Below are 18,016 nucleotides of genomic sequence, written 5' to 3' on the forward strand. Positions count from 1 at the left end.
CAGAATACATATTACAGCTCCTTTAAGAAAAACGTTGAGGAAGAAGTCATGTTTTCTGATTTAATATTTTTCAGACCCCACTTTTATTTGTTGGTTTCTAAACATGTGAACTTAGCATTCCATATATCTGTCTTCTTGTATCTGTGTTGACCATAGGTAATATTTATGAAAGATGTATATTTACAGACTTTCCCCTTGAATAAAAATAAGTTAAGGAAAGTGAGAATTTTTATTATGTTAATCATAGTAGGAGATTTCATTTTTATATAATAAATATTTATAACTTATTTGCCAAGCATCATTTCTTTTCTTTTTTTAAAGTTTTTATTTATTTATTCATGAGAGACAGAGAGGGAGAAGCAGGCTCCCTGTGGAGCAGGGAGCCCAATGTGGGGCTTGATCTCAGGACCCTGGGATCATGACCTGAGCTGAAGGCAGATGCTTAACTGATTGAACCAACCAGGTGCCTGCCAAGCATTGCTTCTAAGTGATATACTAATATGAATCCATTTAATTTGTAGCAACCATATGAGATTTGTGCAATTACTGTCTCAATTTAAAAATGAAACTGAAGCACAGGAAGATTAAGTGACTTTCCAAAATTCAGTTAATTAGTGGCAAAGCTAATTCAAACTATGGCTTTTTGGCTCCCAAGTTTGTGTTTTAAACTGTACTGCCACTAGCATTGTGTATAACTTATAATCTAAAGACATGCTTAGATCTTACTGAGTGTCTCACATTTTAGTAGAAAAGAACAGGAGACCTTGAATAGGAGACAGGTTATTAGACTGCTATGTAGTAAACTGACTACAATCATAATGCTTTACTTGACAGGGTTGTTGTAAGAACCAAATGATAGGTATAGGATTGTCTTATATACTCTTACAAGATGGTATAAATGTATTAATATTACCCAAATTCAATAATATAGAAGTTTAAGGTAAAGACAGTGAAATATAGCATCTATCACATTGAGACTATTATACCAGTTATTTGTGTTTTGGCCAAAGACCTTAGCCATCCACAGCCCAGACCACACTGGATGGATAGACAGAGCCAGATCTTATTTTAGACAAGATAGAAGTATCATATGGCATAAAGTTTTATTATTCTGTCTATACATGCTGCATATATAGCTTTTAAAACAATAGAACGTACTATTGAAAAGATTTTTTTAAAGAGAGTCTTTCATAGTACTAATAATCATTCCTTAATTCCTCAATTTTATAAATGCGTATTTTTGTTAAGATGTATATAATAGTCTGCTTAAGATGATAGTTATTCAATATAATTATCTTCGACAAGTTATTTCCTCAAAATTTACAGACTTCCCAACTACAGACTTTATGGTATGCTTCCAGAATGAATAAAAGCAATAATGTATGCTATATCATGATATTGGGGTCAGTCACTTCATTTCAGGTGTGGTTTTTGAGGATTGTATTTGTAATGGGTTCATACTAAATTTGGGGTTGTAATTGTCACATTTTATTGGGGGTCACTATCAGAATTAAATTCATTGATTGTATTTTCCAATTCTAGCTAAAGACCAATGTTTCCTTTTGGAAGGAACTGGAGTCAACAAAAGCTGTCATTATGGGAGAAACTGCTGTGGTTGAGATAGATACCTTTCCCCGAGGAGTAATTTTAATATACCTAGTTATAGCATTTTCACCATTTGGATATTTTTTGGCAATTCATATCGTAGCAGAGAAAGAGAAAAAGTTAAAGGAGTTTTTAAAGATAATGGGACTTCATGATACTGCCTTTTGGTATGTTATTAAAAGTTTATTACTTAGTGTGATTAATAATTATATTAAGTATAAAGATCTTCAGTGTTGTAATTTTGTTATTTGCTCAGTTTGAGGAGGTGCTGATCCTGTTTACTTACAATGATTACCTTTGTCTTGGAGTATGAGACTAGGCAACAAGCTTTAGCAATATTTTGGCTTTTTTTTTCTTCTTTTACCATAAGGGAAGTGGGATTTGGAAAACTGATATTGATATATTATGTTTAAATTCTTTTTCACATTTTGTCTTAATCGATGAGATGTGTTCTATGTATTTCAGTGTATAGAACATTTGAGATCTTGGAAAGTTAGAAATTAATTGTGTGTTATAGTCTTCCCCCAGTATCATAGCATATGCATGTTATTAAAAATTTAATTAAAATGATTGAAGTTCGCATAGGTGGTATATGGGATTTTCCCCACCTGGGAAAAAAGTTATTTGTATGAATTAAGATGAAAATAACAAAATAATTTATAGAGAAACAAATTTGAAAAATGTTTTCACAAGTGAGCGTTCATGTGTCATCATTTTTACATAATGATGATTTTATAGAGACATGCATTTTTATAAATAATTTTGAGTGAATTTTCCTTACTTTTCCCACTGTGCAGTAGGAAAATTTATTTTGACCTCACTTTGGGGGGAAAGTTAATACTGTGCATGTGATTTGCTATTATAGTCCATTTTACAAAATTTTATTCCATTTAGCCCAATGCAGCAATTAATTATAACATTTTAATAATGCACTTTACATAATGGGGTCATTGTGTATAATGTATTTTCTTTGCATGTTTTTTTTTCCTGTCATTTGAGTAGTGATTGGTTTTTAAGTTGCATTAAATTATTAAAGTGCTTTGTGAGGAAGTGGTAGTTAGAAGCATTTAGGCAAATCAATTTCTTAGTGCCTCAGTTTTGCCTCTGTAAAATGATGGAGTCAGTTTTGGTAATGTAGGTATCTTTTAGTTCTATTTCACTGCTTTTATGGTAGCACACATTAAATCATGATCTGCTTACATTAAACAAACAAACAAACCTGAGTACTGTAGCAATTCCATTGAACTCTGATTTGGGAAGAAATTTTGAGTAAATATAGTGAGTCCGTTGTTGATCTTGATCTTACATGTAGTAAGTATGTTGCTGATTAGTGATTGTGTTGATTAGTTGATTAGTGTTGTTTTAAAAGAGGTACCAAAAGCTATCAGAGGTTTAATTATAGCCCAGGCCATAAGAAAATTGTCATTAAACTCTTTTGTATTTTAAGAAAATCAGTAATGTTGTACATCATTAAACTTTTGAGACTATTAGATTTAAATTAGTCATGAATTGCTATTAATTTGTAAAGTTTTTTTTGACTCTTAAAAAGATAATCACTGTTTTATCTCATGTCAGATTATACTTTTACCTCTAACTTAACTAATGTATTTTTAATTAGTTATAAGAGCATTAATTTTCAGTAAATGAGCATACACAGGAAGGAATAAACTTGATTTTAAGAATAAAATTGCTAAAATAAAGCTGATGTTTTGTTTGAAATGATTTTTTAATTGTTAAAGCCTGTGCATTTAACCATAAATGTGTTTATATTCTCATTTTAGGCTTTCCTGGGTTCTTCTGTATACAAGCTTGATTTTTCTTATGTCCCTTCTTATGGCAGTCATTGCAACAGCTTCTTCGTTATTCCCTCAAAGTAGCTGCGTTGTGATATTTCTACTTTTTTTGCTGTATGGGTTATCGTCTGTGAGTATTTTAACTTGAATGGGAATAAAAAACTGTCAAAGTAGTTGATTAATATAGCAAAGTATTATCTTTGGTTAACTTACAGTTGATTTGTTACTAGGTTACTGATAAATGAATTATATGTGGCATCATTGTACCTCAGGTAATCTGGATTGCTCTGTGGCCTGGTTACATTGCTACTTTTGTAAATTTATCTTGGATGTGTACCTGGCAGAAAATTGTGTGTGGAGCAAAACAAATTTTCTGGACTGTATTAGTGAAATAAGTAGACTCAGTGGATTTTATTGCTTTAGGGTTCATGGGATTGTCATTCAACTAAATAATGTATGTATTTTTAAAGTTATTTTCAGGAAAGGTACAAAATAGTCTCAAATTTAACTTGTTTTCATATAATGTATTTCACATACAATTTCTGAGTCTTTTACTATCTTCATATAATCAAATTATGTGTATAATTAAGATGGTCTAGTACTAGACTTTTTTCAAACCCTTTGTTTTCATGAAATCCTGACTATTTCAAGTTAATGTATGTTATAGGGTGATGATTTATAAAAGTATGCCTTTGTAGATGCAGCCCTTGGGCAGTGTTGCCATGCATTGGGTATATCGGCTGAATGCAGGCTTTGTTTCCAGGGTTCCGGTTTTCATTTTGATTGGCTTATGTGCCCATGCTATACCAGTTAAATTTTTGATGATCTCCCTTACTCTTTAACATGATAATTTACAAACAACTCAGACTTCTGTATGCAGTTACCTGATTTTGTATCTTATTAACACATTGAGTTTCAAAGATAGGTTCTCTGTTTAAAAGCTGGTTGGTTTATTGTTTCGTTCACATATGTATACATTTAACTGCAGAAACATGTGACTGCTTATGGTTTCTATAGTGTAGAGGTAATTATGTTTGCCTATATATAAATTGTAGTTTTTAATGTTTGTCATCTTAAATTTTGTTATGTATTTATCATGACTTACATAAAAATAAAATACCATAGATAGCATTTAGAAAGTATTTCAATGAATGTATTTTCCAATGAAAATAACTTGTTTTTTCAAAAGTAGAATTAATTTTATTTTCATACCAATGTATATGAACAATGCATTAACCTTTATATTTTACAGATATTTTTTGCTTTAATGCTGACACCGCTTTTTAAAAAATCAAAACATGTGGGAATAGTTGAATTTTTAGTCACTGTGGCTTTTGGATTTGTTGGCCTTTTGATAGTCTTCATGGAAAGTTTTCCCAAATCATTAGTGTGGCTTTTCAGTCCTTTCTGTCAGTGTACTTTTTTGATTGGTATTGCACAGGTAGGTAATATATTTATCTTGCTTTCACTAAATATTTTTTCTCTTCAGTTCCATGTGGCCTGTTATACTACAATGCATACTACCTTGGATTTGCAAAGAAATTATTTTAAAACGTCCACATGAGAAAGGAATGCTATTTGAATACTGGAGTACATTTTATCTGGGTTTTATTTACATTTTCTCCATTTCTAGTTTTTCATTTATATGATCTGTTTATAAGTTTTCTACTCTGTGTGTTAGTATGTCTCAGTAATCTATTTCACTGCAATAACTCAGTTTGTTAGAAGTTGTTGTTTTAAGCATCAGGTAATCTGGATTGCTCTATGGCCTGGTTACATTGCTACTTTTGTAAATTTATCTTGGATGTGTACCTGGCAGAAAACTGTGTGTGGAGCAAAACAAATTTTCTGGACTGTATTAGTGAAATAAGTAGACTCTGTGGATTTTATTGCTTTAGGGTTCATGGGATTGTCATTCAACTAAATAATATATTTATTTATTTTTAAAGTTTTTATTTGATTTTTATTAGTCTTTACAGGGGCAGTCAGGTTCTAAGGGAAAAATTCTTAAGAGAAACTACTTTATATAATAGAACATAAATTTGGTTAATGTATAAAGAAAAAATGTAATTACTAATGTAAGAGATGATTCATGTTGACTAGATAGAATATTCTGATTTGTGAGATCTAAGACACATTGTTTATGAGCATTGAGTTAAACAAGTTTTAATTATGTTGGACCTAAGAACTGTTGTTTATACATTTTAAGAGTCCACTGAGTTCTCCTTCACTTAGAGAGGTAGAATTATAGATTCATGTTTTGTTGGTTGTGAGAGGGACTTTCGTGTTTATTTAACCCATCTTCATTTCATGGATGAGGAGATTGGATCCAGAGTGGTGTGGTTAAAGTTTATTCACCTAATGGCAGATCTGGGATCTAAATAAGGCCTCAGCCTCTAGTATATTTCTTTCTGCTCTCTCACATATATCTACTATGAAAATGTAATAATAGTTGTGTTAATTATTCAGAATACCCTCTCCCTTTGCAGCATTGAAAGGATGCTGATCATAATTTTATCCTCTAATACTTAATTTGTTTGACTTCCATGTGGACCATTTGTTTGCACCAGTTAATATTAACAGCATACTTTATTGTTATTTCATTTGAAAGTCCTTGCCTTAGAATTAAAAGCCCCAGGAGTGGATATATATTAGTTTTAGAAACATAACATTAAAAAGATTGAAATGGATTGTTGTGATAAACTTATATTTTGATAAAGTTTCTGTTGTTTTCCTTGTAAATTCATACTACTAATTTGGCAGATTGTTTAATCTGTTAAAAGGCCCAGTTTGGTTACCACCAATCTGGATATAATGAGTAACTCTAGTGTTAGCTTTTAGTTATTTTTATCATTTTTATATAATAAAGTTGGTATTTCTATTTTTCAGGTCATGCACTTAGAAGATTTTAATGAAGGTGCTTTATTTTCTAATTTGACTGAAGGCCCATATCCTCTAATTATTACTATTGTCATGCTAGCACTTAATAGTATCTTCTATGTCCTCTTGGCTGTCTATCTTGATCAAGTCATTCCAGGTATGCAGGTAGTTATTGGATTTTACTTTAAAGATTTTTAGTTTTTTTGCTCACATAGAGTCAACTTAATTTAAATTTTTTTTTCTAGCCACAGTACCCTAAGTCATATTTGTTGTCCAAGCTTTTAACTTAATTTTAAATAAGTATATATTGTACCTGTATCTTAACCACTAGTGAACATAAGGAGATTCTGTTAAAATGAGAGCAGTTTGCTTTGAAAACATTAAGTCTCTAACTGAATTTATCTCTGTCCTTCCCTCTGTCCTGTCCCTGTTTTAAAACTGTTTTTTTGGCTAAAGTATTTCACTATTTTATCCTCTAAGGTACAAAATTATGAAGTCATCTTGTAACTCCTACCATTCTCCTTATCTGTTGTGCATGTCTAACCAACTCCTGTAGATTCAAAATATTATTAAAATATCTAACACTCCCTTGACTTTCCCCTTTGAGTTCCTCATTATACTTTTGTCTGTGTTCAGACCTGCACTTATATGGTAACTACAAGACACAAGTGGCTTTTAAAATTTAAATTAATTAGAATTAATTAAATTAACAGTCCATATCCTTGGTAGCACAAGTCACCTTCCGACTGCTCAGTGGCCACATGTGACCATTACCGTATTGTACAGTACAGATAGAGGACATGTCCATCACTGCAGAGGGAGAGGTTGGGCAGCACTCGTTTACACCATTGTAATACCTTTATTCTCATTACCTGCCTTCAGTCCATCTAAAACTTCACCATTCCCTTTAATCAAGTTATTCACCTGCTCAGAAATCACCTCGCTGGGCGTATCCTAGTGCATTAAATAGAAACTCCTTATGTATTAATATCCTTCACAATACTTTTATATATTTAATCCCTTATTTTCACTCTGTCCCTCCATATTGTATTCTGTATTCATCCTGTTTACCTATTTAAACACAGCTCCAGTGTATCAGTTAGATTGTTTCTAGTTATTCTTAACAGAAAACTGTTTTAATTGGCTTAAACAAGTAGGAAATCGATTGTTTTACTTAAAAGGAAGTCCAGAGATAGGATAGACTCCGAGTTGGTTGTCTTGCTCAACTGTGGGTCATCAGGGACCCACTTTCTCCATGCTTTGGCCACCTGTGTCTGAGTCTGGCAGGTTTGCTCTCTTCTTGGCTGCAGTGGTATGCAACTTTGTTCATGTCCAGGGAGGGTGGAAGAGGGAGGGTGACTCTCTCCCCCACCTAAAATCTTTGCTTTTGTCTGATTGGTTACATGCTTACAGCTGGAGCAGTAAACCAGAGAGTGCCACATACTGATTAGATCAGTTAGGATCTTCTCTGTAGTTGGGATCAGATCAGATGTGGCCATCTAGAAGAGGAGTAGATGTTTAAAAAAATGGGAAGTGTCAGTGTTTGGGGGGAAAGAGGTGAAAATGGATATATACTGTGTGAGCAACCATCACTGTCTATCATGTCTAAGTCTTCAATGCCTGTCCTGTTGCTGTGTTACTCTCCTGATTTTAAAAAGTCTTCTCCATGAACTATATCCACTTTTCTAAGTATTAAATACTAGCTGTTTTCAAAGACTAAGATGAGACTCATTTAAGCCTTCAGGACAGATTCCCTATCTAGGTATAAACTTCTCCTCTTTTGAACTGTTATGAGTACCATGCATGACATGCTTTGTGTTCTGCATTGTGTTCTAGGTGCTGTTATATATATCTGTGTAGCCATAAAGATGTAAGTTCCTTTAGAATGGAAAATGCATTTCACTCACCTTTTTTTTCATTTTTCTTTTTTTTTTAAATTTTATTATGTTATGTTAATCACCATACATTACATCATTAGTTTTTGATTCAGTGTTCCATGATTCATTGTTTGCATATAACACCCAGTGCTCCATGCAGAACGTGCCCTCTTTAATACACATCACCAGGCTAACCCATCCCCCCACCACCCTCCCCTCTAGAACCCTCAGTTTGTTTCTCAGAGTCCATCATCTCTTATGGTTCGTCTCCACCTCCGATTTCCGCTCCTTCATTTTTCCCTTCCTACTATCTTCTTCTTCTTCTTTTTTTTTTAACATATAGTGTATTATTTGTTTCGGAGGTATAGGTCTGTGATTCAACAGTCTTGCACAATTCACAGCGCTCACCATAGCACATACCCTCCCCAATGTCTATCACCCAGCCACCCTATCCCTCCCACCCCCCACCACTCCAGCAACCCTCAGTTTGTTCCCTGAGATTAAGAATTCCTCATATCAGTGAGGTCATATGATACATGTCTTTTTCTGTTTGACTTATTTCGCTCAGCATAATACCCTCCAGTTCCATCCACGTCATTGCAAATGGCAAGATCTCATTCCTTTTGATGGCTGCATAATATTCCATTGTATATATATACCACATCTTCTTTATCCATTCATCTGTCGATGGACATCTTGGCTCTTTCCATAGTATGGCTATTGTGGACATTGCTGCTATAAACATCGGGGTGCACGTACCCCTTCGGATCCCTACTTTTGTATCTTTGGGGTAAATACCCAGTAGTGCAATTGCTGGATCATATGGTAGCTCTATTTTCAACTTTTTGAGGAACCTCCATACTGTTTTCCAGAGTGGCTGCACCAGCTTGCATTCCCACCAACAGTGTAGGAGGGTTCCCCTTTCTCCGCATCCCTGCCAACATCTGTCGTTTCCTGACTTGTTAATTTTAGCCATTCTGACTGGTGTGAGGTGGTATCTCATTGAGGTTTTGATTTGGATTTCCCTGATGCCGAGCGATGTTGAGCACTTTTTCATGTGTCTGTGGGTCATTTGGATGTCTTCTTTGGAAAAATGTCTGTTCATGTCTTCTGCGCATTTCTTGATTGGATTACTTGTTCTTTGGGTGTTGAGTTTGATAAGTTCTTTATAGATTTTGGATACTAGCCCTTTATCTGATATGTCATTTGCAGCATTTCACTCACCTTTATATTCTCATTCACTCTGAGTATCTTAGACTGTTTGTGGACTGGAATTATTTGTCAATAAAACATGTTTTTCACCCAATGCTGATTTAATACTTTTTATGTAAACATTAGGTCATAAGTTTCACATACTGCTTTTATGATTCAAAACCTGGTTTTTAGAAATAATTTGTTATGATAATTAAGTTTTTTTGTTTTTCAGGGGAATTTGGCTTACGGAGATCATCTTTATATTTTCTAAAGCCATCATATTGGTCAAAGAGCAAAAGAAATTATAAGGAGTTATCAGAGGGCAGTGTTAATGGGAATATCAGTTTTAATGAAATTGTTGAGCCTGTTTCTTCAGAATTTATGGGAAAAGAAGCCATAAGGTATCATTTAATCTTTGGTAGTCTAGGTATAAGAAGTATTGATGGAAGCTGCTTCATTTAAATCCTGGTTTTTTAAAAATGTATATAAGTATTATATCTTAAGAGATTTGGTACACATCTCATGATTTTTAAAACAGTATTAATATGAGCTGGTTTCTTTTAAGTTCTTATTTTCTTTGTAACAATTTAGAATAAGGTGCTAGGTTTGAAATTTTATGTTTCAATGGAAATTTTTTAAAGTAATAAAACCTATTATTTTACAATTAAGCTGTTTTCAAATTTGCTCCATTATGTAGATTGAAACAGAATAAATATTAACTTTATAATTTTATTCAGGCTACATTGTCTATATTGTCCTTTGTTAATTTCATAGGCCTTTGGGTATTGTGAGGTAATTAAAGTATCAGTTTAATTTCTATGAACCAAAGAAATTCACTACTGTGCCTTGCTAGATCAGTCAAAACCAAATTTAAAAAATAACAGGAAAAAGAAAGAGAAAAGAAATAAAAGAAAAATGGAAGAAGAAGTGTTTTTCAAATTAAGAGAAATATATAAAAGCAAGAGAGAGCGAAATACTTAAAATGTAATAAGTGGGCTAATGGTCTGCCTTCTCGAGGGCAAATTTTAAACTGGTTAACGAAACCATTCTTTAAAAAGTTATTTAAGACATTTAAAGTGGAATGAGAGAACCACTTCACATTTATAGATAGTTTGAAGTGTGTGCTGATGTGAAATATAGCATTTGATTTTTAATCTCCCTTAACTGATGTCACAAGTATTTGATAAATTATAAATAGAAAAGTATCAAAGATGAAAAGAAATCTATAAATTGCTTGGGCCAAATGCTTTATTTTTAGAAGTTGGCTTGTTATGAAAAATGAATGAATAACACTTAAAATGGAGAGGAGTACTATATACTTCTGTTGTTTCTTTAAAATAATTTTATAATTATCTTCAGCTCTCTTAGGTTTATTGTTTTAGTAGAAAGGTACTTTATTATTATTCCTATTAAATATGACAGCTTTGATAAAAATATTATATATGGAAACACACATCCTTATAATTTACTTTAAAAACAAGTAGAAAATGGTGTTTTTCAGAATCAGTGGTATTCAGAAGACATACAGAAAGAAAGGTGAAAATGTGGAGGCTTTGAGAAGTAAGTAGCTTTCCTTGTATCAGTACATAATTGTAAAGTGCAAATCGGAAAACAGTTTGCATAGTTTGTGGGAAATTTAAAGTTCTTTATCACAATTTTCTCTTTCTTTTAGGGGAACTTTCATTTATTTATGTAATTAATACTCATAATAAAATTAATGACATCAAAATAGTAAAAGGAAAAAGTAGTATCTATTAAAGATGAAAAATATTCAACTATTAGGGCGCCTGGGTGGCTCAGTCAGTTAAGCATCTGCCTTCAACTCAGGTTGTGATCCCAGGGTCCTAGGATCAAGTCCCGCATCGAGTTCTCTGCTTGGTGGGGAGCCTACGTTTCCCTCTCCCTCTTCCCCTCCCTCTGCTCATGCTCGCTCTCTCATGAATAAAATCTTAAAAAAAAAAAAAGTATTCAACTATTTGAATAAGTATTTCCTTTTTTGATTTATTATTATGCGTGTATATATATGTTATTTTTTTTCCCTTTTGACCTAGCACAGGGTTTCTCGGTGTCAGTACAGTACTGACATTTTTAGTCTGATAATTATTTGCTGTGGAAACTATTCTGAGATTTGTGGACTGTTTAACAGTGTGGTTAGGATTCTTCAGAAGGAATAGAATAGATACACATACAGACACAGAAACACAGACAGACAGACAGCAGGTGACCTGGAGAGATAGGGGAAGGAGGGAATGAAGAGGTTATTTTTAAGAAATTGGTTCACATGATTGTGGGGCCCCACAAGTCTGAAATCTGTAGGGCAGAATGGCAGCTTGGAAACTGAGGCCAGAGTTGAAGTTGCAGTCTTGGTTCTAAAATTCATAGGATAGGCTGGCAGGCTGGAAACTCAGGAAATCTATGCTACAGTATTGAGGCAGAATTCTGTCTTCTCAGGGAAACCTGTTTTTGCTCTGTAGGCCCTCAGCTGATAAGATACGGTTCACCAATATTATGGAGGCATCCAAATTGGAGAGGAAGCAATGAAACTTTATTTGCAGTTCCTAAGAGTGTCCATTTAAAAAATCCGAAGAGATTTACAAAAAAGTTAGTGGAAATAAAAAGTGAATTTAGGAAAGGGGACAGGATATAAGATAAATATGGAAAAATCAATTATATTCCTATATACTACTAAAAAGTTAAAATTAAAAATAATATCTCTTAGTATCTAAAAATATATTTATAGATAAATCTGACAAAAGTTGTAACAGGATTGTACCCTGAAAAATAAAAAAACATTGCTGAAAGAAATTGAATATGTAAATAAGTAGAGATACTGTGTTCATGGGTAAGAAGACTCAATGTTAGATGTCAACTTTACTCAAATTTCAATAGATTCAGACACAATTAAAAATCCCATTAGACGCTTTTTTGTAGATTTTGACAAACTGACTCTAAAATTTACGTGAAAATGCAAATGACCTAGAATACTCAAAACCCCTTTGAAAAAGAACAAAGTTGGAGAACTAGTATTACCTTGTTTCAAGACTTCATATAAATGTTCCATTTATCAAGGCAGTGTAATTTTGGTATAAAACGACAGAAAAACAGATCAGTGAAACAGAACAGAGAGCACAGAAGTAGGCCCATATATATATGAATAGCTGATTTTTAACAGAGGTGCAGAGATAACCTCCTAGAGAAAAGATGGACTTTTAAACAAATGCTGTTGAAACAATTAGGTAAAGTGAGCATTGGTCTATCCTGGGCACCATATAAAAAAACTAACTGCAAAATGAGTCATACACCTAAATGTAAAACCTTAAACTATAAAACTTCAAAAAGAGCAGAACATAGGAGAAATGCTTTGAAACCTTCGGTTCAACGAAAATTTCTCAGATATGGCACCGTAAAATAACTAATTGATAAATTGGGCTATAAAAATTAAAAAGACTTCTCTTCTTTGTAAGACCCTGTTAAGGGGGAATGAAAAGACAAACTACAGACTTGGGAGAAATAGTTGTAAGTCATATATCTGATCAAGGACTTTGATCCAGAATATATAAAGATTTCTCAAAACTCAGTAATAAGAAACAACCCAATTAATGGGTAGAGTATTTGAATAGACTCTTTGCCAAAGAAGATATAAGGATAGCAAATAAGCACATGAAAAGATGTCCAACATTATTACTTATTAGGGAAATGCAAATTAAAACGTACATATTTAGTAGAATGATTTAAATTATTATTTTCTATATGTTATGCTATGCTTATCACAAACGTAGCTACCATCTGTCCCCACACAGCACTGTAGAACAATTAAAATTGGAAAAGGCTGATCATACCAAGTGTTGGTGAAGATGTGCAGCTAGAATTCATGCACTGCTGGAGGGAATGTGAGGTGACACAACTATTTTGGAAAATAGTTTGACAGCTTTTGAAAAAGTTAAATATACACCTATATCTAGCCATTTTACTTCTAGGTATTTGGCCAAGAGCATAATTTTATAATAAGACTTACATATGAATATTCATTGTAACCTTATTTGTTAGACAAAATCTGAGAACAACCTAAATGTCTTATCAGTAGGTGAATACACAAACCCAACTGTGGTATACCCATACAATGCAATGCTATTCAGCAAGGGAATGAATTCTTGATACATGCTACAACATGGATGAATCTTAAAATAATTCTGTTAAGTGAAAGAAGCCAGAAATAAAATAGTAATAGCATATGATTAAATTTGTATAAAATTATAGAAGAGGCAGAACTAGTCTTTAGTGAAAAAAAGCAGATCAGTGATTATCTGGAGATGCGTAAAGGTGGGTAGAACAGGCAGAAGGGGAAGACATTTTATTTTTATTATTATTATTTTTTAAAGATTTTATTTGTCAGAGAGCGAGCGAGAGAGAGCACAAGCATGGGCAGCAGCAGGTAGAGGGAAAGGAAGCTCCCTGATGAGCAAGGAGCCTGATGTGGGACTCGATCCCAGGACCCTGGGATCATGACCCAAGCCGAAGGCAGACGCTTAACCAACTGAGCCACCCAGGTGCCCAGGAGAGACATTTTAAAGCAGCACTTTTTGTGGAGATGGATATGTTCATTATCTTGATAGTGGTGATGGTTTTATGGTTATATACACATGTCAAATTAGCAGATTGTTTGACATATGTACAGTTTATTGTTTATCAACCATATCTCAGTAGTTATTTTAAAAATTAAATCAAGTGACTCTGGGTTGTGAGATCGAGCCCTGCATTGGGCTCTGCTCTGGGCGTGGAGTCTGCTTAAGATTCTCTCTCCCTCTGCCCACCACCCCCCTGTAAAAAAAAAAAATTAAACCAAGTGATTATAAATTTGTGGTTTAACTTCTGAACTCTTTTGTTCCAATGGTCTGTTTATCTATCCTTGCTTCTAACTATTTTAACTATCATAGCTGTATAGTTAGTCTTGATAACTTTAAATACTGTAATTTTGGGCACTTTGCATTCTCATGTAAAGAATTACATGGAAGTGCATTAGAATCAGTTTATAAGTTTTCAGCACTGTGTCTCTTTTGGTGAGTTATTTTCAAGGGATTTGTTCATTTAAATTGCCAAATTGATTGTTATAGGTTGTTCATAATAATCTCTTCTTATCTTTTTAATGTCTGTAGAGGCTGTAATGATGTTCCCTCTCTTCATTTAGTAATTTGTGATTATTTTTTTCATTTGCTTTACAGTGGGTTTGTCAATTTTATTAATCTTTCAAGGAATCAACTTTTGACTTTGATGGTTTTCTTTTTTTTTAAAGATTTTATTTATTTGAGACAGAGAGAGTGAGGAGTGAGAGGGAGAACATGAGTTGGGGGGAGCTGGGTAGAAGGAGAGGGGAGAATCTAAGCAGACTCTGCACTGAGCACAGAGCCTATCACGGGGCTTGATCTCACAATCCTGAGGTCATGGCCTGAGCCAAAACCAGGAGTCAGACAATTAAATGACTGAGCCACCCAGGTGACCCTGACTTTGTTAGTTTTCTTTATCATTTATTTGCTTTGTAGTTTATTGAGCTGCGTTACTCTCTTTGTTATTTCTGTATTACTACATTCTTTGGGTTTAATTTGTTCTCCTTTTCCTAGCTTCTCGGTATGGAATCATTTATCTATTTCTGCTCTAACCATTAAGCTTTAGCCACCCTAATGCTCAGTGGCTGAAGGCATCCCTTATTTTACTATAGCTAAGGAATCTCCAGTTTGCCTGGGCAGTTCTTCAGTCAGTTCGTGGATTATCTGGGATTGGATGGTGGTCTGGGCACATACATAATTGGCTAATAGGTTAGTTGGTCTAGTGGACTGTAGGTGGGATAATTTGCCTTTTTTTATATGGTCTCTCATCCTTCAATAGGCTAGTTGAACTGGAAGCAATGATTTTTTATTGTGCCATTTCTCATTTTTCCCCTGTTGTTTTCTTAGCTATGTATGCCTTTTTTAGAAATTACTCTTGATATTATGACATACATTCTTGACTTCTATAAATTAGTGCTTTACTAATTAATAGTATTTGTAGAATAGCAAAGCAAGAAAAGGAAGTCCGGGATCTTACTTTTATCCTTACTTATCCCTTTTATCCCTATTCCAATTTATATGCTGTTGTTTTCATGTATTTTAATTCTACGTACATTTTAAACCAGAGATAATGTTACTAGCGTTGTTTTTATATTTACCTATATATTTACCACATCATTTATCTTTGTTACTTCCTGCATTTCTGATCTTCTATCTAGGATAATTTTCCTTGTGTGTGAAAAAGATGTTTTTACTGTTTCTTTTAATGCAGGTCTAACAATGATACATTTTCTCAGTTTTTGTTTGCAAATATCTTTCTTTCACCTTTAGTTTTGAAGGATATTTCTCTGAATATATAATTTTAGTTTGACGGTTATTCTTTTTCAGCACTTTAAAATGTAATCTGTTGTCTTCTTGTTTCCATTGTTTGAGCTGCAGAGACAGCTGTTAGTTTTATCATTTCTCTGTTGTTGGTATATTCGTTTACCCTGGCTGTTTTTAAAGATCTTTTTTTTGGTTTTCAGCAGTTTTACTACCACCTGCCTTGTTGGTGTTTGTTTTACATTTATTCTGCTTTGGGTATATAAGTGCTTCTTGAATCTCTGGCTTGATGTCTTTCTTCTGTTTAAAAATATTCTCAGCCATTTCTTTTCCAGTATTGCTTTTGTCCTATTTTTTCTCTCCCTTTAGGTTTATTATTACAGGTTTATGACTTTTCATTTTATCCCAGTTGTCTTTTATTCTCTCTACTGAATTTTTTATTGTTTTGTCTCTCTGCTTTAGTCTAGATATTTGCTTATGATGTTTCTTGTCATTTACTAATTTTCTGTAGTTTGGCCTAACCTGATTAAACTATGTATGGAAATATTTTTCACTTACCCTTTCCAGTTTTTGTCTTGCCACTTGGTTCTTTTATGTGGATTTCAGTGCTTTGTCAGCATTCTCTTGAGAGCATGATCGAATGGTTGTTTTAGAATCTTATGGTGTCAGTATCTAAATCTCCTCTAGGTCTGTTTCTGTCACCTGTCTTTTCTCTTGGGTTTTGATCTTCTCTTGCTGTTTCCTGCCCAGTTGGTTTTGATTGAGTGTGTATTGCATATGAAAATTATAGAGATTATTTGATGCTCTGGATGATGTGATCTTCCTCCAGAGAGGATTTATTTTTGCTTCTGGCCTGAAGCTCTAGGGATAACTCAGAATCCCAGGTCACCTTCATCAAATCAGGGTCTACAATGATTCAAAGCTGGGTTTTCAGATCCCTGTCTTTTGTCCTTTAATCATTGACACGTCCATCTAGTGATATCTCTTCATTTTATGTTTTACTTATTTATTTATTTTTTTTAGAGGAGAGAGAGAGTGAGAAGGGGGGGAGGTGCAGAGGGAGAGAGAGAATCTCAAGCAGGTTCCCCTCTGAGTATAGAGCCCGACTCGGGGCTATATCCCACGACCCTGAGACCATGACCTGAGCTGAAATCAAGAGTCAGATGCCCAACCAACTGAGCCACCCAGGTTCCCCATGTTTCTTTTATTTAAATTGAATTTCTAAGGCATTTACTCTTCCATTCCCATGCTATTGGTTAATTACTAGATTTTTACCAATGTTTAACCTTGTTAATACCCTTGGAAACAAATTTTTGTTTTAATTATCTTAGAAAGTCTCAAAAGTGGGTTCACAGAACCCCTCCACAATGTTTTGTATATTCTTAAATTCTGTTAATATAACAAAAAATAAGTTTATTTTTACTACTTGTTGCCCATAACACTGACTGTAACAAGGAATTTTTGTCCTATAATATTAAGTATTATGCTATTAAATACACTAACAACTTTAAATCTATCATTGAACTTACTGATTTATTTAAAGATTATTCAAGTATTATCATTTTGCATAGCTCAACAGAAATAAAAATCACATTTGAGTCGTCTTCTTTTCTGAATTAGATTTGTCATTTGACATATATGAGGGTCAGATTACTGCATTACTTGGCCACAGTGGAACAGGAAAGAGTACATTGATGAATATTCTTTGTGGACTATGCCCGCCTTCTGATGGTGAGAGTTTTCTGACTTAAAAAATCTCTTACTTTGGTTTATTAGTATTATTAACCAAGGTATCATAAAATAATTATATATCCTTGATTTATATTTATATAAATATATATCATTTATTATTTATCCTTGATTCATCCAAACATGTACTGATTGATTTTTTTCAATGATTTGAGACCAACCTCAGTGTCTGTAAATGTGTTTTATTATTTTTTTTATTATACACGTTTGTTTTTCAATAGAAAATAAAAATGATTCAATCATGTTTAATAAAGTAAAAAGGATCTGATTTTGTTACTTATTTTATCAGATATTTGTGTGTATTTTCATTTTCAAGAAAAGATAAATCAGTAATTAATTGGAAATTAAATGAGACCTATAGATATTTTAGATTGTAGGTACAGATTTCTAAATATGAAACAACAGTTCAAAAGGAAAGAATGATAAATATCAACACCATCTCCCAAAATAGGATTATAAGAGCAATACCTTAAACATATAATTGTTGTATGTGATTGCCGTGTACATGAGAATTTAATATAGCAGCTCCATATTTCCACAATGACCTCATAGAGTG

At 33.3% G+C, this 18,016-nt stretch overlaps 1 protein-coding gene across 5 annotated transcripts in view; it reads left to right on the forward strand.

Moving 5' to 3' along the window:
- The window catches only part of ABCA5 (ATP binding cassette subfamily A member 5), a 129,418-nt gene that overhangs the window by 72,518 nt on the left and 38,884 nt on the right, over nucleotides 1-18,016 (forward strand). For 4 of the 5 annotated variants that reach the window (XM_035026155.1, XM_035026152.1, XM_035026154.1 and 1 more), the window contains 7 exons: nucleotides 1,543-1,772; nucleotides 3,387-3,528; nucleotides 4,651-4,839; nucleotides 6,288-6,435; nucleotides 9,582-9,750; nucleotides 10,851-10,909; nucleotides 17,332-17,442. In XM_035026155.1, the coding sequence (XP_034882046.1) occupies nucleotides 1,543-1,772; nucleotides 3,387-3,528; nucleotides 4,651-4,839; nucleotides 6,288-6,435; nucleotides 9,582-9,750; nucleotides 10,851-10,909; nucleotides 17,332-17,442 (1,048 nt within the window). The remainder of the gene's footprint in view (nucleotides 1-1,542; nucleotides 1,773-3,386; nucleotides 3,529-4,650; nucleotides 4,840-6,287; nucleotides 6,436-9,581; nucleotides 9,751-10,850; nucleotides 10,910-17,331; nucleotides 17,443-18,016) is intronic. The other variant, XM_035026156.1, reaches the window with a different exon arrangement.

The sequence above is a fragment of the Mirounga leonina genome, unplaced genomic scaffold, assembly GCF_011800145.1.
Source record: "Mirounga leonina isolate KUSES-001 unplaced genomic scaffold, KU_Mleo_1.0 Mir_197, whole genome shotgun sequence".
Classification (NCBI taxonomy): Eukaryota; Metazoa; Chordata; class Mammalia; order Carnivora; family Phocidae; genus Mirounga; species Mirounga leonina.